General features: G+C 36.8%; 1 protein-coding gene across 1 annotated transcript in view; it reads right to left on the reverse strand.

Annotated features, from left to right (window-relative positions):
* Positions 1-1,898: 1,898 nt before the first annotated feature.
* ZGRF1 (zinc finger GRF-type containing 1) overlaps positions 1,899-22,180 on the reverse strand; it is a 96,783-nt gene continuing 76,501 nt past the window's right edge. The window contains exons 21-28 of the mRNA XM_078069108.1: positions 18,291-18,368; positions 17,745-17,889; positions 13,865-13,992; positions 11,916-12,039; positions 3,863-4,039; positions 3,590-3,724; positions 2,635-2,896; positions 1,899-2,463 (exon numbers count right to left, since the gene is read on the reverse strand). Of these exons, the coding sequence (XP_077925234.1) occupies positions 2,306-2,463; positions 2,635-2,896; positions 3,590-3,724; positions 3,863-4,039; positions 11,916-12,039; positions 13,865-13,992; positions 17,745-17,889; positions 18,291-18,368 (1,207 nt within the window). The 3' untranslated portion in view covers positions 1,899-2,305. The remainder of the gene's footprint in view (positions 2,464-2,634; positions 2,897-3,589; positions 3,725-3,862; positions 4,040-11,915; positions 12,040-13,864; positions 13,993-17,744; positions 17,890-18,290; positions 18,369-22,180) is intronic.

The following is a 22,180-nucleotide window of genomic DNA, read 5'->3' on the forward strand; positions in this document are numbered from 1 at the left end:
ATTAAGGAGTCGATCCCATTTCAAATTGCACCAAAAACCATAAGATACCTAGGAATAAATCTAAACAAAGAGGCAAAGAATCTGTACTCAGAAAACTATAGAATACTCATGGAAGAAATTGAGGAAGATACAAAGAAATGGAAAAACATTCCATGCTCATGGATTGGAAGAACAAATATTGTTAAAATGTCAATGCTACCTAGAGCAATCTACACATTCAATGCAATCCCTATCAAAATACCATCAACTTCTTTCCACAGAACTGGAACAAATAATCCTAAAATTTGTATGGAACCAGAAAAGACCCCGAATAGCCAAAGGAATGTTGAAAAAAAAAAACCCCAAACTGGTGGCATCACAATCCCAGACTTCAAGCTCCATTACAAAGCTTTAATCATCAAGACAGTATGGTACTGGCACAAAAACAGACACATAGATCAATGGAACAGAATAGAAAATCCAGAAATGGACCCTTAACTCTATGGTCAACTAATCTTCGACAAAGCAGGAAAGAATGTCCAGTGGAGAAAAGACAGTCTCTTCAACAAATGGTGTTGGGAAAATTGGACAGCCACATGCAGAAGAATGAAACTAGACCATTTCCTTACACCATACACAAAAACAGACTCAAAATGGATGAAAGACCTAAATGTGAGACAGGAATTCATCAAAATCCTAGAGGAGAACACAGGCAGCAACCTCTTCGACCTCGGCCGCAGCAACTTCTTGCTAGAAACATCGTCAAAGGCAAGGGAAGCAAGGGCAAAAATGAACAATTAGGACTTCATCAAGATAAAAAGCTTTTGCACAGCAAAGGAAACAGTCAACAAAACCAAAGGACAACCTACAGAATGGGAGAAGATATTTGCAAATAACATATCAGATAAAGGGCTAGTATCCAAAATCTATAAAGAACCCACCAAACTCAACACCCAAAGAACAAATAATCCAGTCAAGAAATGGGCAGAAGACATGAACAGACATTTCTCCAAAGAAGACATCCAAATGGCCAACAGACACATGAAAAAGTGCTCAACATCAATCAGCATCCGGGGAATATAAATCAAAACCACAGTGAGATACCACCTCATACCAGTCAGAATGGCTAAAATTAACAAGTCAGGAAACAACAGATGTTGGCAAGGATGCGGAGAAAGGGGAACCCTCCTACACTGTTGGTGGGAATGCAAGCTGGTGCAGCCATTCTGGAAAACAGTATGGAGGTTCCTCAAAAAGTTGAAAATAGAGCTACTCTATGACCCAGCAATTGCACTACTTGGTATTTATCCCAAAGATACAAATGTAGTGATCCAAAGGGGCACCTGCACCCCAATGTTTATAGCAGTGATGTCCACAATAGCCAAACTATGGAAAGAGCCCAGATGTCCATCGACAGGTGAATGGATAAAGAAGATATGGTATATATATACAACGGAATATTATGCAGCCATCAAAAAAATAAAATCTTGCCATTTGCAGCAACATGGATGGAACTAGAGGGTATTATGCTAAGTGAAATAAGTCAGTCAGAGAAAGACAATTATCATGTGATCTCACTGATATGTAGAATTTAAGAAACAAGGCAGAGGATCATAGGGGAAGAGAGGAAAAATGAAACAAGATGAAACCACAGAGGGACACAAACCATAAGAGGCTCTTAATCATAGGAAACAAACTGAGGGTTGCTGGAGGGGAAGGATGGGGTAACTGGGTGATGGACATTGGGGAGGGTGTGTTTTAATGAGCACTGGGTATTATAGAAAACTGATGAATCACAGACCTGTACCCCTGAAACAAAAAATACATTATATGTTAAAAAAAATTAAGAAAAAATGAATTAAAAAAAAGATTCTGATAGATCTATGGTTCAGAAAGGATGTATTGATATAATTGTGTAGCCATGTTCTAATAGATGAGTTTTTGAGATACTTTTTTTTTTAACACTTCTTGGCCTTTTGGCTAAGATCAAGTGTTGAGATATTTACTTATTTTTGAAGTAACACTGGTATTCACCAGGAAGCCTTTTCCATGCCCTTTGTAAAATGTATTCCTTTAGCAAACAGTAGAGCCATAATTTTTAGAAAAAAATGTATTTTTATTAGTAATATTTTATATTACCTTCAACATCTGCCTATCTAAATATAAGTATGTATATTTTTTTTGAAGAGCAAATTTTTTATATGTGGTTATTTAATGTTATTTAAATACTTTAAAGGTTTTTTCAATAATAAGGCTTTAGGGTAATTAAAAAATATAAAAAATGTATAGTGTAAAATGAATTTGAATTTATATAAATACAAATTATCTATACCATTTCTTTTTGTGAATGAGATTTATCTTTAGATTTATCCTTTTCATTCTTTTTCTTCTGTTTTTCCTCTGCTTGTTTTTCAAAATAATCTTTAAGAAGATGGTTCAGCTGTGGTTCATACTGGCTTGCATGTTGTAATCCATCTTCCCTTCCTTAAAAAGATACAAAACATGAGACAACAGTATTTCATAGTGATCCCCTACTATTTTAGTCATCTCCCACGGTGGCAAATCCAGAGCTGTTCCTACCTGAACCACTTCAAGCACTAACTCAAAAGTCAGTTTCAATTCAAAATGCTTGAATTAAACATATTTTCACTTTACCTTCACAGTGTTGGATCACACGTCCCCAGAGTCGATTTTTCCGCAAACAGGATAAATTTCCCACGATCAATAAATGCCTCCTTCCTCTGGTCAATGCAACATTCATTCTTTTTTCTGAATCAATAAATCCTACTTGTCTTGTTCTTACACAGGACAGAATAATGATCTCCTTTTCAGCTCCCTGAAAAGCATCTACTGTGGATACATGCACAGCTTTAATATCAGGATGGTCAAAGTCCACGGCACTGAGTAAATGACAAAGCTATGCAGGAAAGAAGAAAGAGATCATACAGGGTAGGGACTATGAAGAACTTAAGACCTGAACCAATTCACAGCAGCCATTTTTATTTAACTGGTAGTGGATAATTTTCATTTTCATTTTCTTTTTTATGACTCACAAAGATTTGGTAGATAGTTTCTAAAATGATACATAAATAACTAGAGGACAATATAAATTAGGAAACAAAATCAAAAGTGATGATTTATCTATTGCTGGAGAATTCATCTGGATATGCTAATTCAGAGTTGATAAATAATAAAACAGATGAAAAATAATTTTTAAAAAAAGCAAAAACTAGTTAGAAGTAATTGGCTTATGCGTACATTAATATCTGGTATCTATCTTTGATTAATGAAATGATAATGAAAGTACATTTTGGAAAACAAAGATTGAATCCCATCTGTCTCAAAACACAAAGCATACACTGTATTTTCTTCCCTCTAATTTGTTTATTTGCATTTTTGCCCCAACAGCTGTAAACTGAATTTAATTAAACCTTGTTAGGTTTACATTTAATTATACAGAAAAAAAGCCAGATCAGACAAAAATCAGAATTTTTTTAATATGTTAACTATACTCCCAAAAGTTTTTTAAGCACCAAACCACTACAAGTGTAATATCAAATATTATAACATAAAATTATAATATTTAAGTATCATAACATGTAATACAAACCTTGTACATCTGGGATTTGTATAATGTTATCACCCCAATCATAGAGCCCGCTATTCCACTTGCAATCAGTGATTGAATCAGCTTGAGTGTAAAAGCAGCTTCTGCCACATTATGAAAGCTGTTATCTCTTTCAATCTGGAATAAGAAACAGATCCTAAATTATATTTCCCAGAAAGGCTATGGAAAAACCAAGAAAACCATATAAACAACAACAATAAAATTAAACCCGGAAACTAAACCATGCTGACTCTCATTAACATTAATAACATTTACCTGTTCCAGTCCTTTAACGTTATAGAAACACAGGGTTGGGAGCCATTCCAATAAAGGGCTCCTCTCTGTTTCTGAAATGCCATTCATGAGGTTTCCTTCATAAAACAGATCATTAGAGATAGCACTGATTGCAGGGTGACAACGGTATTGGGTTCTCAACAGAACTGGCTTATGCCCCTAAGAAATTTAAATGCAGAAAAATAAAAAATTAAACCATTTTTTTTTCCTTAGGGAAAAAAATAATATTTTAAAATTTAAAAGTATCACCATATTGTGCTCTTAGTAAATGAATTACAACCATGAAATAGATTATAAATAGATTGTAAATGAATTACAAACATGAAATAGACTATAAATAAAATTTTTTTAATTACTAAAAATATTTTCATGGTAAACTATTATTATACCACAAAATTATAAAATATAAAACAGGTCAAATCTTCAAATTATTATCTAATAAGTTTGGCACCTAACATTATGCTTTCATAATCTATGCAGAGTTGGCTTGACACTAAATTGAAAGGGAATCTTCAAAAAAAATTAGAAAGTGTTGTTGATAACTCATTTATTAATTTTCCCCCTTGGGCACAAGCCATCTTTCATTTTGAATCTTCAAAGAAGTTTCCAATTTTGTTAGTGCATCATAAAATCCACATTCCATCTACTTTAGGGCTTTTCTGGAACATGTTCTTTCTTTGCAAAATGTTCTGTAGGACTGTCTGAACATTTTAAATAACTACAAGTTACTCTAATAATAAAAGCACATAGTAAAAGGCAGGATTAATGATCACATAGACAAGGTATTTTTTATGGGAGAAAAACAGTAAGTAAAAAACCAATCCTCAGTACTAATTAGGGCATAAGTTTGTGGATGAGTCTAAGTCAGTGGGCATGTGAAATCTCTGACAAAAATACACAATATGCTCAAAGCACAAAAATGCTCAAAGGCTCTGGGGCACCATGCTGGCTCAGCAGATGGAGCATGTGACTCTTAATATTGGGGCTGTGAGTTCAAGCCCCAGGTTGGTTGTGGAGCCTACTTTAAAAAAAAAAAAAATGCTCAAAGGACCATGATTTAGTACTAGAAAAAAATGTTAGAGAAATGACTAAATTATAGTATATCCACATTACGTATTTGGTGATTAAACATATTTATGACAACAGTGATGATTACAAAGCTAGTTAGTAACACAGGGAAATGATTTATTATAATGCAAAGTTTAAAAAAAAAAGGCAGGATAGAAACTATATGGTATGATCTCAATTTTGTAAAAAATATATATGTTTTTTCCAGCTTTATTGTGATATTATTGACACATAACATTGTATAAGTTGAAGGTGTACCAGGAGTTGATTGATACACTTATATATTACAAACTGATTATCACCACAGCATTAGCTAACAGATCTATCACATCACATAGTTACCACATCCTTTTTATAGTAAGAATATTTAACATATACTCTCCTGGCAATTTTCAAATATGTAATATAGTATTATTAACTGTAATCACCATGCTGTTAATTAGATCCCCAGAACTTATTCATCCTATAACCAGAAATTTGTACCCTTTGACATCTCCCTTTTCCTACCTCTCTACCTCCCAGTTCCTGGTAACCACAATTCTACTCTTTGTACGAGGTCAGCTTTTTTAGATTCTACATATAAGTGATATATACTATTTGTCTCTCTCGGATTTATCTCACTTAGCATAATGCTGTCAAGGTACATCCATGTTGTTGCAAATGGCAAGATTTCCTTCTTTTTTATGGCTGCATATTCCAATGTGTGTGTGAGCGCACGTGTGTGTGTGCACATATCAAATATACGTATTTTTATAGTTTATATATATACATATATTTGATATAAGCATATACCCCAAAGATAAAAGCTGGAAGGAACAATACTAAAATATTACAAAGGATTTTCTCTTGGGGGCAGTGAGGTTATTATAGATTTTTTATTTTTTTTTTTTACCTTTTAGTTTTATGTAGTTTCCACACTTTCTATCATGATTAGTAGATATTATTTTTATTTCTTTTAATTAATTCTGAACTAGTTCAAATATACAGAAAAGCAAAGAAAATATAATACTCATGTATGTACCACACAGATCTGACATTAGTATTTAGTCATTGTTGCTTCAGATCTCTCTTAAGACATAAAATGTGACATATATAGATAAAGCCCCCACCTCATCTATTTCCTCTGCCACCTTCTCCAGAAATAGCTCCAAACTAAATGTATCTCATGGCATTCCCATGCAAGTTCTATATGTTTACTACAGAGGCATGTATCTATGATTAATACATATTATTTGTTATGCTTTTGAAATTCACATAAATTGTATTTTACACTATGTAACCCTTTGCACCTTGCTTCTCTCAATATCCACTATGTTTATGAGAACTGTCTATATGGATCAAGTGAATTCACCTTAACTGTTTTATATATTCCATTTTGTAAATTCTATTCCATTTTATTCTGTGAATAAATCACTTTTAAGTCCTTTATTTGCCCTTTTAAAATTCCCTCTAAAAATCTACTCATATTTTAAAAGTCATCGACAACAAATAAGTGAAAGAGCAAAGAACATAACAGCATGCATAGTATGCTAGCATTTGTTAAAAGAGGGGGAAAATATTTTATGTATTTGCTTACACTGGCATAAATTATCACTAGAAGGATACAAGAAAAAGATGACAGTTGCTTTGGGGACAGAAACTGAGTGGTTGGGGGACAGGAGTGGAAGGTTTCACTCTACTTTTTGGTTCCTCTTAAATTCAAATTCTGAATCATGTGACTATGTTACCTATTGAAAAATGTTTTAAGAACCTAAAGAATTTTTTTAATTAAGATTTTTTAAAAGCCACTGGAAAGGTCTGATTCAAAAGAATCTGGACACTGACATTATGGAAGGGGTAGAAAGTTATGCAATTCAATTCAGTTACAATTAAAAGCTCAAGACAATGAAGCTTGAGTCTTCACAAAATTGAGTACAACTCAACTCAAATCTCAAATCAACTTGAAACTCAGTGTAAGGGGAAACTTCTGAAGAAAGTAGAATAAAACTGCCTTGGAGAATCCATTCTCTAATATCTAAAGGAACAACAAAATACTAAAATAACAAAATATTAAAAACAGCAAAGAAAAAATTCAGTAGCCATGCAACAAAGAAAGGTTTATAGCCAACCCAATGTCATAAACTTTAAAAAAGTACTTGTCACCAAGAAAGAAACAAAATTTTAAGTGGAAGGGAGAAATACAGTACAGATCTTCCTTGACTTATGATGGGGTAGCATCCTGATAAACCCATCATAAGTTGAAAATATCATATGTCAAAACGTATTTAATACAATCCTAAAGAAACAAACTAATTTTCTAAATAGTAACATTAAAGAATAAACTAAAAGCAGCAAAGAACAAATAGGATTTCTTCATAAAACTCACTGTAACCTAACTCAAAACTCTATGCAACTTCCAACTCAACGTAAGGGGAACAGACATAGTAGAAAAGGCTTCACAGATAATGAGGATGAAATTAAAGTAACATAAATGGAAGACAGATGAAGATACCCAATATAAGAATAACTGGGGGACCTCTGTTTTAGACTGAATATGTCCCCCACCCAATTCCTATGTTGCAGCCCTAAACCCCAAAGTGATGGTATTTGGAGGCGGGGCCTTTGGAAGGTAATTAGGTTTAGATGAGGTTATGAGAATGAGGTCCTCATGATAAGATTAGTCTCCTTATAAGAAGAGGAAGAGGCCAGAGCTTTCTCTCCACCATGTGAAGATACAGCCAAGAAGAGAGTTCTCATCAGGAACCAAATCTGAAGGTACCTTGACCTTGGCCTTCCCAGCCTCCAGAACTGTGAGAAATAAATCTGTTGGTTAAGCCATCCAATATGTGGTATTTTGTGATAGCAGGCTGCACAGACAAGCTACTGATAGAGAATTCCACAGGTAGAAAAAAAAGCTTTCCTGAAACAAAGAAAGAAAAGAATCTCCACTTTGAGAGAACTTATATTACAGAATGATTAGTTACAGAAAGCTCCACACTGAGATATACTGTAGTAAATTTATCAATTTTAAAGTTATAAAAAGAGTTCTTGCATCCAGGTAGAAAACATAAATCATTACAAGGGGAAAATAATCAGGCTGGCCCTAAAATTCATAGTAATAGCAACAATTCAATAAGCCAAGGGGCCATTTACATTTAAAGGCAATAGACATTTGAAACAAAAGAACTCAGGAAAGTAGGCATCTGTGAGCCATTCTGGAAAAAAAATGATGATGAAGTCCAAGGTACCCAGATGAATGAAGTACTGAATCTTTTAAATATAGAACAGATTCTAAATAACTGTACAAATTATGATTGTAGAACAAAAAGAATAATGATGTAACTAACAACAATAGGAATATGGGAAGGGATAAGAAAAGGGGGTAAAGCATGAGAGCACTAATATCTCTACCTTTCAGAGCAAAGAAATCAATCCATCTGTCTAAAATCTGTTAGAGGATCTTTTAGGAAAAAACATTTCTTATGGGTAAAGAAATATTTATTTGAGATTTCATCATTTCTAGTTTCATTTCAGTTTTTCTCCTCTCTTAAGAAAGTACAGATTATTGAAAGTTCAAACAGCAAGATAACCCCTTAAATGAAATTTAAACTAGCAAGAATGCGGGTGCCTGGGAGGCTCAGTTGGTTAAGTGTTTGCCTTCAGCTCAAGTCCCAGGGTCCTGGATCGTGTCCCACATCAGGCTCCTTGCTCAGCAGGGGGTCTGCTTTTCCCTCTCCCTCTGCCCCTCCCCCAGCTTGTGCACGTGCTCTCGCTCACTCTCTCTCACTCTCTCAAATAAATAAATCTTTAACAGGAATAAACTAGCAACAATGAAAAAATAAATTAATAATAATAAATAAGCTAGCAACAATGATAAAATTTTTCTTTTGGCAACAGATTTTCTATAATTCTTTTGGCTATAATATTTTAATCTTCTGCTTATAAAAACAGCTTGATTTAGATTATTGTATCAAAACAACAGTAATAATAAACAGGCAAGCAAATTGTGGTATATACATACAATGAAGTATTATTCAGCCATAAAAAAGTAATTAAATCATATAGACCAATGGAATAGAATGGAGGGCTCAGAAATAAACCTGCACATAGTCAACTGATTTTTGACAAGGGTGCCAAAACCATTCAAGAACAGTTTTTTCAACAAATGGTGCTGGGAAAACAGGGTATCTGCATGGAAAAGAAAAAAGTTGGTCTGTACATTATACCATATACAAAAATTAACTCAAAATGGATCAAGGAATTAAATGTAAGAGCCAAAACTATAAAATTCTTAGAAGAAAACATTGGGGGAAATCTGTATGATACTGGACTGGGCAACAATTTCATGGCTATGACACCAAAAGCAAAAGTAACATAAGAAAAAATAGATAAATTGGACTTCATCAAAATTACAAACTTTTGTGCATCTAAGGATACTGTCAAGGGGCACCTGGGTGGCTCAGTTCGTTAAGCATCCAACTCTTGATTTTGGCTCAGGTTATGATCTCAGGGTCATGAGACTGTGCCCCATGTCAAGCTCTGCACTGGCCTGGAGCCTGCTTAAGATTCTTTCTCCCTCTGCCCAACCCACCACTTGCTCATGTGAGCACTTTCTCTCTCAAAGAAAGAAAAAAAAAAAAGATACTGTCAAGAAAACAAAAGACTACCTAAGAATGGAAGAAAGTATTTGTAAATGATGTATCTGATAAGGGTTTAATATCCAGAAAATATAAAGAACACATACAACTCAACATCAAAAAACCAAACATCCCAATTCAAAATTGGGCAAAACACTTGAATAAGCATTTTTCCAAAGATAAGCACATGAAAAAATGCTCAATGTCATTAGTCATTAGGGAAACCATAATGAGATACCTACTTCACACTCACTAGGAGAGCTATTATTAAAAAAACTCAAAAAATATAAAACAAAAAAACAAATATTGGTGAAGATGTGCAGAAATTGGAATATTTTGTTGAGAAATTGCTGTTGGGAATGTAAATGGTGCAGCTGATATGGACAACAGTTTGGTGGTTCCTCAAAAAGTTAAACATAAAATTATCAAGGATGTGGAGAAAAGAGAACCCTCTTGCACTGTTAGTGGGGATGCAAACTGGTGTAGCCACCCCGAAAAACCATATGGAGGTTCCTCAGAAAGTTAAAAATAGAGCTACCATATGATGCAGGGTATTGGCACTTCTGAGTCTTTACCCCAAAAATACAAGAACACTAATTCAAAGGCATATATGCACCCTGATGTTTATAGCAGCACTATCTACAATAACCAAATTGTGAAAACGGCCCAAGTGTCCATCAACTGATGAATGGATGAAGAAAATGTGGTATATATACATATATACAATGCAGTATTATTACTCAGCCATAAAAAAAGAATGAAATGTTGCCATTTGCAATGACATGGATGGAGCTAGAGAGTATAGTGCTAAGCAAAATAAGTCCGTCAGAAAAAGATAAATACCATAGGATTTCACTCATATGTGGAATTTAAGAAACAAGACAAGCAAAGGGAAAAAAGAGCGGGGGAGGGAACCAAGAAACAGACTCTTAACTACTGAGAACAAACTGATGGCTACTAGAGGGGAGGTTGGTAGGGGGATGAGTTAAATAGGTAATGGGGATTAAGGAGAGCACGTGTTGTGAGAAGCACCCGGTGTTGTATGGAAGTACTGAGTTATTATATTGTACACCTGAATTTTAACAAACTGGAATTTGAATAAAAACTTAAAAACAAAAAAGAGAATGGATAAAAAAAACCCATAAAATTATTATATAACCCAGTAGTAGCACTTCTGGGTGTATAATCAAAAGAACTGAAAGCAAAGACTTGAACAGGTATTTGTATACCAATGTTCATAGCACCATTATTCACAATAGCTGAAAGATAGAAACAACCCAAATATCCATCCATAGATGAGTGGATAAATAAAATGTGGTATTACGCACAATGGAATGTTATTTGGCTTTAACAAGGAATGAAATTCTGACACATACGACAACATGGATGAACCCTGAATGTATTATGCTAAGTAAATAAGCCAAACACAAAAGGACAAATATTGTAGGATTCTACTTATATAAAGCACTTTAGAGTAGGCAAATTCATAGAGGAAGAAAGCAGAACAGAGGTTATCAGCTCAGGAAAAAAGCATATTAAACAACGGGTACAAAGTTTCTGTTGGGATAATGAAAAAGTTCTAGAAATGAGTAGGGTGATAGCTGCACTACATTGTGAATGTACTTTTAAAAAAATGTAATATAGTACTGACATATGCTACAGTGTGGATGAACCTCAAAAACACTGTGCTAAGTGACAGAAGCTAGGCACAAAAGGTCAATATTGTATAGATTCCAAGTTGTATGATATGAAAGTTGTAAACTGTATGATATAAAATCTCCTGAATAGATAAATCTATACAGACTGAAAACAAACTGGTAGTAGCCAGGGCTGGAGGAAGGAGGGAATGGAGAATAACCGCTCAATGGGTATGGCGTTTTATTTTGGGTTGATAAAAATGTTTTGAAACTAGAGAGGGGTCGTTACACAGTACTGTGAATGTACTAAATGCCACTGACTTATTCACTTTAAAATGGTTAATTTTATGGTGAATGTTACCTCAACTTAAAAATATATTAATAATTAATTGAAAAAATTCTTTTAAATGTGAAGTAGTACCCTACAACAGCTCTACAATAGGGGACAGGGATAATAGAGACATTATAGAGTTTTTTATATTTTGGAGCAAAAGCAATGTATTTACTACCCATTACTAAAGTACATGGGGGAAATATTCATTTTATAAAAAGGCATTTAAATTAAATTAAATTATATTTAAGAGGGGTACTTTCTAAACAATTCCAGTTAAAATTATTTTAGGGCATAGAGTAGTTCTAATATTCTCATTTTCTATCAATCTACATAGTGTATAATCAATAAATGATAATTCTGTATGAATTTAGCAGTAGTACCATTAAGCAAAGTCGATCAAAAAGAGTTTGTTCCAATCCATTTTCATGAGCTGCATCAGAACCCTGAATAGTAGGAGGAAGCTGTTTGGGATCTCCAACAAGAATCAGCTTTTCACACTCAAACCTAAAAACAGAATTCCAAAAGTTAATCTAAGCGACAACAACAACAAAAAGCATGCATTCACATCACTTGTTGCACTGTTTTGTTTTTTAAGATTTATTTATTTGAGAGAGAAAGAGAGAAAAAGCAGGTGTGGGGGAGCAGTGGGAGAGTGAGAGAAACTTAAGCAGACTCCTCGCTGAGCCCGGAGCCCAATGGGGCTCAACGGGGCTCGACGGGGCTCGATCTCACGACCCTGAATCTTGACCCTGAGCCTAAACCAAGAGTCAGAGGATTAACAAACTGTGCCACCCAGGCGCCCCTTATTGCACTATTTTCTAGCATGTATTTCAAAGAACTGGAATACCACAGAGTTCTGGGAACTAGGGCACCTAGCTGGCTCAGTCAGTAGAGCATGCGATTCTTGATCTCTGGGCTGTGAGTTCAAGTCCCACACTGGGTATAGAGATTACTTAAAAATAAAAAATCTTAAAAAAAAAAAAAAAGTTCTGGTAACTAACAAGGCTTAATAATGTTAATAAATGTATTAAAGGGATTTGAAGTTATTCAGTAAAAAATCCTTTACAACTTTTTTCCACATAAAATCTGCTAAATGTCTACCTGCCTCTGCATGGAATTAGCATTTTGCAGAACACATTTTGAGAAACAATGACTTTTAAATTTTGTAAACTCAGAGGCTTTCTTAGAAGTCATTTGGCTTAAACTCTTATTTTAGAGGTGAAGTAAATTAGGCTCCTGGGGGCTAAATGTCTTTCTAAATAGAGGTAGGATATCATGGGAAAATGTCCAGTTTTTGTAGAAAAATCTATAGTGGAACCTTTAATCTAGTTGAGAAATCTGCAAGGTCCTAGGAGAATCCTAGCACTAGAGTTATCAAGGCTTTAAAAATTATGTAATCTAGGGTGCCTGGGTGGCTCAGTCAGAAAAGTGTCTGACTCTTGATTTCGGCTCAGGTCCTCATCTCGGGGTCCCGGGATCGAGCCCTGTGTGGGTCTCCATGCTCGAGCCCTGTGTGGGTCTCCGTGCTCAACGGGGAGTCTGCTCTCTTCCTCTCCTTCCCCTACCCCCACTTGTGTTCTCTCTCTCTCAAATAATCTTTAAAAAAAATTATGTGATCTATCACCAGGGAAATACAAATCAAAACTATAATGAGATACCACCTCATACTCGTTAGAATGGCTAAAATCAACACAAGAAACAACTGGATTGGTGAGGATATGAAGAAGAACCCTCATGCACTGTTTGTGGGAATGCAAACTAGTATAGCCACTGTGGAAAACAGTATGGAGGCTCCTCAAAAAATCAAAAATAGAACTACCCTACGATCTAGCAATTGCACTACTGGTTATTCACCCAAAGAATGCAAAAACACTAATTCAAAAGCGGGGGGGGGGGGAATCGGAGGGGGAGACGAACCATGAGAGACTGTTCCATGATTCATTGTTGGCGTATAACACCCAGTGCTCCATGCAGAACGTGCCCTCTTTAATACCCATCACCAGGCTAACCCATCCCCCCAACCCCCTCCCCTCTAGAACCCTCAGTTTGTTTCTCAGAGTCCATAGTCTCTCATGGTTCATCTCCCCCTCCAATTTCCCCCCCTTCATTTTTCCCCTCCTGCTATCTTCTTCTTCTTCTTCTTTTTTTTTTTAACATATAATGTATTATTTGTTTCAGAGGTACAGGTCTCTGCATTCTTTTAAATAATCAGTTTAGTATCTAAATTGCTAAGAATACTCACAAACGTTTGGTAAGAGTTTGAAGTGCGAAATTATTTGAAATAATCGTGATATCTGAGTGCTTTTCGGAAAAGAAATTTTTAGGTTACCTTGCAATAGGAAGGAGAGAGGCCGGTTCAGTTATTTGACTACACTCATCCAGCACTACTACAGGAAATTTAAGATCATTCATGCATGGGAATGGGCAGGCTGCACAGGTAACTCCAACTACTCGCACCTTTAGTACAAGAATATTATTAATTAACAACCTTTTGAGAAAATAAGATAATGTATTTACCAAAGAACTTGTAAATCTAAAATCAGAAATGAGCTGTCCTAATTACTGGCAATCAGGAATAACAGGTCACTTTATCTCCACATTTTTATTATTTCCACATAGGAAATGGAAATCACAGAACATAGGCTACTTAAGCCACAAGTCCCTTAAAAAGAACAAATAAAAGGCACAGTTTGATATTCACAAGGAAGGTATTATATTATCAGGGATTTAAAAAATATTAATGATGACATCCATATTTTATCCTTCTAAACAAAGCTGGATAAATGCAACATGCATTATTATCAACACAAGCCAAAATTCTCCACAAAGAACAGTGAATATGCTATAAACTGTATTTTGCTTAACCTTCAATCACACTAGGATTTTGACTTATTTAAGAAAGTAAAGAATGGGGGCGCCTGGGTGGCTCAGTCGTTAAGCGTCTGCCTTCGGCTCAGGTCATGATCCCGGGGTCCTGGGATCGAGCCCCATATCGGGCTCCCTGCTCCGCGGGAAGCCTGCTTCTCCCTCTCCCACTCCCCCTGCTTGTGTTCCCTCTCTCACTGTGTCTCTCTCTGTCAAATAAATAAAATCTTTAAAAAAAAAAAAAAAAAAAAAAAAAAAAGAAAGTAAAGAATGCTAACTATTTCTAAACAACAGTAAATTAAAGTGTACTTGTGGCCTGTAAGCATATTTGAATCTTATAATTCTCAAATATTATAGCAGAATACCATTATTCTCAAGGCAAAAAGCCTGATAAAAAAAGCTAATATTTAATCTCTGGAACTAAACATAAACAAGAGGAAAATCACTGAATTTTCTAATTAGATGTGTTCAATTGCCCTAGTAGTCTAATAGCTACAGACATACACACACACACACTCACATATATATACACACATACACATACATAATTTTGTTTCTCTCCTAACAATCTGAAGTATAATTCCACTTTTTGGTAGCAAGGGCAGTCCACACAAACAGACCATATCTTTTGTCAACAAATGTGACTGACAAAAATATGCTTTACAAATTAAATACTGCCTCCATAGATCCTGTGAAACAAGAAATATATACATTAATAATAACATTCATCACATGTAACAGCCCTCTGTCAGTTAGAGTTTCCTTTTGTTAAAAACAAAAATCACAAAGCCACATTTATATTAGAAACTCTACACTATTTGAATATTCAGCTCTTTTAAAATGATCCAGCAGAAGACACCACTGTAGTAAAATACACTGCTCATGGTACCACTCTCAAATATCATTCATTATTTAATTTCTGGAAACTATACCTGATAAAGACAACCTTAGAATGAGAACCCGAAAGTTGTGAACCAGGAAGAAGTTTTTTTAAAAGAAATAGCTAGGGGCGGGAGCCTGTGTAGCTCAGTTGGTTAAGCAACTGCCTTCGGCTCGGGTCATGATCCTGGGGTCCTGGGACTGAGCCCCGCATCGGGCTCCCTGCTCGGCGGGAAGCCTGCTTCTCCCTCTCCCACTCCCCCTGCTTGTGTTCCCTCTCTCACTCTCTCTCTCTGTCCATTAAATAAATAAAATCTTAAAAAAAAAAAAAAAAAGAAATAGCTAGGAGCGCCTGGGTGGCTCAGTCTGTTAAGCGTCTGCCTTTGGCTCGGGTCATGATCCTAGGATTGAGCCCCGCATCGGGCTCCCTGCTCCGCGGGAAGCCAGCTTCTCCCTCTCCCACTCCCCCTGCTTGTGTTCCTGCTCTCACTATCTCTCTCTGTCAAATAAATAAATCTTAAAAAAAATAAATAAATAAAATAGCTAATACAAAAACATAAAGAACTAAGGTTTCTTTAAAATATTATATGAGTATCTACTAATTTGTCATCATATTGCTAAGATTCTAACCCCAAAAGATATTTTATTATTGATCTAGGAAATAGCAATTAACTATGAAGCATTTTTAAAATTTAATTCCATTGTAAAGACATGTCACTTTAGAAATGTGTTAGCTCTGAATGCCTAATTGGACCTTGGAAATTTGTTAGACAAAACTTTTAAAAAAATGTTCCCTTTAAAAGAGTTTTCATTTGGGGCGCCTGGGCGACTCAGTCAGTTGAGCATCTGACTCTTGGTTTCAGCTCAGGTCATGATCAAGCCCTGCATCCAGCTCCAAGCTCTGTGGGGAGGCTGCCTGAAGATTCTCTCCCTCTACCCCTCCCCTCACATGCATGTGCATGCACACACACATTCACTCACTCTCTCTCTTTAAAATAAATAAGTAACTAAAAATAAATAAATAAAAGAGTTTTCATTTGTGAACAGATAATACCAATGAACAATAGATTATGCTATCTGGGCTTTCACTTGGAAAATAATAATAAAAAAAAAAGAAAATTATCAAAGAAATCATTAACAATTATTCTTACATATCAATATTATGTTGGATAAGTGAGTAAAATGATAAGTAATTTACATAAATGACTAATTTGCATTAATTGAACACAGTCAAACTAAGCCCTTCTGGATTTAGTTGGGGAGAAGAAAGTAGAGTTAACTCTAACTCAAAATAATAGAAAGCTAGTCTGAAACCTGAGGACTTCTGTAATCAAAACTTGTAGATTGGTTATTATTTCCAATTTCTCTCTCCCTCCCTGTAAGAGTATTACACATCCACATTCTTTGCCATGTGACTTTGCAGTACTTCTCACCAGAGAAGTAGGGGGAGTATATTTCCCTGTCCCACTAAATATTAGGCTTGGCCATATGACTTTTTGCAGCAAATGGAATATTAGCAGACATGACATGAACAAAAGCTTTAAATGTATTTGTGTGATCTAGGCTTCTTTCTTGCACTTCTGCCATCTGTCAGGAGAAGACCATCATGCCATAGGCAAATGTTCTCAGAATGAGAGATCTGAACCATAGCCTCAAGCTGGGCCATGCCAACTGACCTTTAGAGTCATAAGTTTGTTGTCTTAAAGTATTGAGATGTTTGTTAAGCAGCAATATTTCTGAAATAGCTACATAATATGGGGATCCAAGTATGTTGATTTTTCCAAATCTCTTGCAGAAAGTAACCAATGTCCACATAGTCCAAGAAGTCAACAACCCTCTTTTCTTCCCTTCCTCTTTCTTTTCCTCAAGCTCTCCTTTCATTGGAGGAAGCTACTGACTTCTTTCTCATCAGCTACCACCTAAAGGAAGCCGCCCCGGATCAGAAGCTGATAAAGGGGATGCTGCTACTTGTTACAGCTTGGGATCCTGTGTGTCCAGTCTTGGCTTCCAATACTTAGAAGCAAGTGTCTGAGCCTCCTAGATTCTCAGATATAGACAGACCCTGAAAGACTTGGCTTTCTAGGGAGGCATTAAAGACAAATTTCACTTGGGTATTTTGTCCAGGGTCAGACCTTCTTTTCCTTCCCCATTGCACCTAGAAAAAAACCAAGTTTCATTTTAACTTTCCAGGAAGTCTATTCCCACCTCTTCTCTTTCCTCTTTAAGCTTATAAAAAGATCTACAAGTACGGAAAAGGAGAGAGGATAACTCAGTCATGGTAAGTTGGATCTGTTCACAAATTTGAAGAATGTTTTATAAGATAAAAATATGCACTGGATAGACATACACACACTTTATTTGAATCTAAGCTATCACAGTCATTTGTTTTATTTAAAGGAAATATTCTCCATCAACAGGAATAAAAGAATTTTGAGTAGTATATATAAATTAAGAAACAAACTTACCTGCTTTAGCAGGGTTTTATTGGTCCCCAGTTTATGCTGTTCAATACTTTTTCTGACATAGACCCTTTCCAGAGGAGTCAAGTCTTCTTTCATTAGTGCATGTAGTTCTTTCAGTTGTTCATTTTCATTTTCTGAGGCATGCAAACTAAAAAAGAATTACTTAAAAGAATATCCCTTTTTATCCCATTTTCACATTATAAAAAAGTAAACTACAGATTTTCTAAGTTAACCAAAAAAAATAAAGCTTTTCCACTCTTCTTCAAAAACCAAATTTAAAATTATATAAAATTATTATACTTTTTTTTTTTAAAGATTTTATTTATTCATTTGACAGAGAGACAGCGAGAGAAGGAACAAAAGCAGTGGGAGTGGGAGAGGGAGAAGCAGGCCTCCCGCTGAGCAGGGAGCCCAACGCGGGGCTCGATCCCAGGACCCTGGGATCATGACCTGAGCAGAAGGCAGACGCTTAACGACTGAGCCACCCAGGCGTCCCAAAATTATTATACTTCTTTGAGCACTCTGACTTTTGGAATTCAGTGTTCTTACCTATAAGGTAAAATTGGCTTGGCAATCTTCCTGACACTCCCAACTCTGACAAATTTTTCAAATCCAAGACTGAGAAGCCTTTAAAGAAAACAAGGTAAAATAGATTCTGATTATTTAGAAGAATTTATAAAGCAAAGTTTACCTAATATTTGTTATTAAAATTAATTTTATGTAACAGTGTATTTTATAGTTATAGAATTCAATCTGATATGCCTAAACTCAGTAAATGCAATGTAGCTAAGACTTTTTTTATATAATGCATTTTATAGAGAATTTTAAAATTATATTGAAGGTTCATTAAATGTTTATAAAATAGTGATGTTAGTATTTATCACAAATAAAACTGTCTCTAATGACATAATAATATGGAAAACAATAGCTACCATATACGTAGCATCAGGATTTATTAGGAATGCATACCTTATTTTTACATACATTATCTCACTTAATACTCATTTCAGCTCTGCAGGGTAGTATCTAATCTTAGAGATGAGGACTCCAAAAGTGAGGAATTTTGCTGAGGCCACAGAGCTAATAAGTAGAGTCAGCCATGATTCAACCTAAGCAAGTCTATCTACCTTCAAAGGCTATGATCATTCTTCTACATACATCACCCCCAATTAGGGCTTTGTGAATACGCAACTCTCATCTACCTTTCCCTCTCATGTATCTTACAGCTCTGGTTCTAGGCTAGAAACAGAGTAGAGAGCTCAATGAATATCCAGTCCTCTACAACATCTGTCACCTCAAATGGGAATTTAAAGAGTTACAACACTAAATAAACCATAGCTTTCCACACATAGTCTTCCCAAATAATTTTGAAGCAGTTTGTTTAATGTCAATGCATGGATAGATTTCAACTTTTGCGTATTTCATAGTCCTCATCTTGGAGACAGTCAGCTACTTTTCAGTCTCAAAACACAGATTACATGTTCTCAATGCAATTTTATGTTAATTTTTTTATAATAGAGGGTGCAGTATCCTCATCATACCACTAAAATAGGGTAAAAAGTATGTTTTGGGGCACCTGGGTGGCTCAGTCAGTTAAGCGTCCTCTTGCTTTGGGCTTAGGTCATGATCTCAAGGTCATGAGATGAGCCCCACCACAGGCTTCACACTTAGCGTGAAGTCTGCTTGTCCCTCTCCCTCTGCTCCTCCCCATGCCTCGAGCGCTCTTTCTAAAATAAATAAAATCTTTAAAAAAAAAAAAAGTACATTTCATTTCTTCTCAAGAAACTCTTTGTCCCATCCTGTCCATTACAGTCAGAGCACATTGTCGAAAGGCACTGCTAAATGTTATTTTAATGTGAAGAAGTGTGTGAGTCTAGCCTATATGAAGTTGAGGTGTATATCCTAATTATAGATCCATACTTCTCAGGTCCTTATCAGAGGCTTAAACATTGAAGAATTTCTCCTAAATGCTTTAGTATTCAGTACTTACCTTCCTTCTTCATTCTACTTTTGTGATTTTTCTAACTTTTCTAACAGCCTACAGTTAAAATTTTCATCTCATGCTGAGCAATCTAAAGCTTTTTCCTGTTTAGCCCCCAAGTAACTCCTCATTGTCTTGAATCAAAAAATATATTCAGTCTCTGTTTTAGATATTTAAGTCCTAATAAGGACTTAAAAAATATTTATATCTTGGGGTGCCTGGCTGGCTTAGTCAATAAGCATGCAACTCTTGATCTCGGGGTTGTGAGTTCAAGCCCCCATTGGGCACAGAGCTTACTTAAAAAAAAAAGTTTAGGGGTGCCTGGGTGGCTCAGTCAGTTAAGCACTGACTGTTGATTTCGACTCAGGTCATGATCTCAGGGTAATGGGATTGAGCCCTGCATCTGGCTCCTCATTCCTCGCTCACTGTGCAGCCTGCTTAAGATTTTCCTCTCCCTCTGCCCCTCCCTTACCCCCCCAACACATGCACACGTGGTGTGCATGCTCTCTCTCACTCTCAAATAAATAAATAAATCTTAAAAAAAAAAAAAGTTTATATCTTTTATTCTAGGCCTAAGACTTTTTCATAAGGAAAGAATCAGAAATGGAGACAGATTTATATTTAAGGATTTTTATCACAATATTATTTATAATGGCAAAAATCTGAAAAATGTTTACTGATCAAAATTGCTTAATTAGGAGTGCCTGGCTGGCTTAGTCGGAGAAATGTGGGACTACTGATCTCGGGGTCCTGAGTTCAAGCCCCATATTGGGTGTAGAGATTACTTAACTAATAAAACTTTAAAAAAACAGCTTAATTAAAGTATAAGCAGGGGAGGGGGGAAAGATGGCGGAGGAGTAGGGGACCCTATTTCAGCTGGTCCCCGGAATTGAGCTGGATATCTACCAAACCACTCTGAGCACCCACGAAACCAGCCTGAGATGTAAGAAAATCTGGATCTCTACAAACAGAATATCGCAGGCGGTTGGTTTTGAGGTACGAAGCGGGGAGCCGTGATTCTGCGGGCAGATATTGGAGGATAAACGGCAGCGGAAGGGTGCCTGGCCGTGGGGATCCTACACCGCTGGTGAGTGACAGCCTCGTGCGCTGCGGACGGGCACAGACTCGCAGACCAGTAGTGCCGGGAAAGGACTTTAGGGCAGCCCCCAGGGTGGAAACCCGGAGCGACGGAGTCACGCGCACGCGAACTGCAGCCTCCGAGATGGAAACCCGGTGCGCTGGGGTCGCGCCTGCAAACTGCAGCCCTCTGGACGGAAACCCGGAGCGGCGGGGTCATGCCTGCAAACTGCAGCCCCTGGGACAGAAACCCGGAGAGGCGGGGTCGCGTGGGCGCGAACTGGGAGCGGCTGGCGGTTTTAGAAGCACAAAGGGCAGAGACATGCCCCGACCTGGAGGCAGGACTGGGGGCGCTGCGGAGGGGCACACAACCCAGGACGCTGCAGTTTATAGCAGCACGGACAGAAACGGAGACAGTGTGGCCTGGAGGGCTCACTGAAGAACAGACTGCGGTCTCTCTGCTCTGAGGCAGAGGGTTGGAAACGGTCTCTTCTGCTCTGACTCGCGGAAGAGACGTGGAAAGCCGCCAGGGAAAGGCGCCAGAGAACAAAAGCCCCAAAAACTGATTCCCGCTGAGCCCATCCCCCGCCACAGGGGCGCAGGGCAACTCCGCCCAAACAGGGTTGCCTGAATAACAGTGCGGCAGGCCCCTCCCGCAGAAGACAGGCTGGGAAAACAAGAGGCCAGCAACCCTAAGGTCCCAAGAAAACAGGTGCATCTTGCTTGGGTTCTGGTCAATAATTTGGACTCTATACAACCCTTCAAACACCCATCAACAGAATGACTAGGAGGAGGAGCCCCCAAAACAGAAAAGACTCAGAGATTATGACTTATGCTGCAGATTTACAAATGGATGCAGATATAACCAAGATGTCGGAGATGGAATTCAGGCTAGCAATTGTGAAGACAATGGCTAGAATGGAGAAATCAATTAATGGCAACATAGAGTCTCTAAGGGCAGAAATAAAAGGTGAATTGGCAGAACTTAAAAATGCTATCAATGAGATCCAATCCAATCTAGATAATCTAACAGCTAGGGTAACTGAGACAGAAGAGCAAATAAGCGACCTGGAAGACAATATAATAGATAAAAAGGGAAAAGAGGAGGCCAGGGAAAAACAACTCAGAATCCATGAAAATAGAATCAGAGAAATAAGTGACACCATGAAGCGTTCCAATGTCAGAATAATTGGAATCCCGGAGGGAGTGGAGAGAGAGAGAGGACTAGAAGATGTATTTGAGCAAATCGTAGCTGATAACTTCCCTAATCTGGGGAATGAAACAAACATTCGAGTCCTAGAGGCAGAGAGGACCCCTCTCAAGATCAAGGAAAACAGGCCAACACCCCGGCATGTAATAGTAAAACTTGCAAATCTTAGAA

The sequence above is a fragment of the Halichoerus grypus genome, chromosome 3 (genome assembly GCF_964656455.1).
Source record: "Halichoerus grypus chromosome 3, mHalGry1.hap1.1, whole genome shotgun sequence".
Lineage (NCBI taxonomy): Eukaryota > Metazoa > Chordata > Mammalia > Carnivora > Phocidae > Halichoerus > Halichoerus grypus.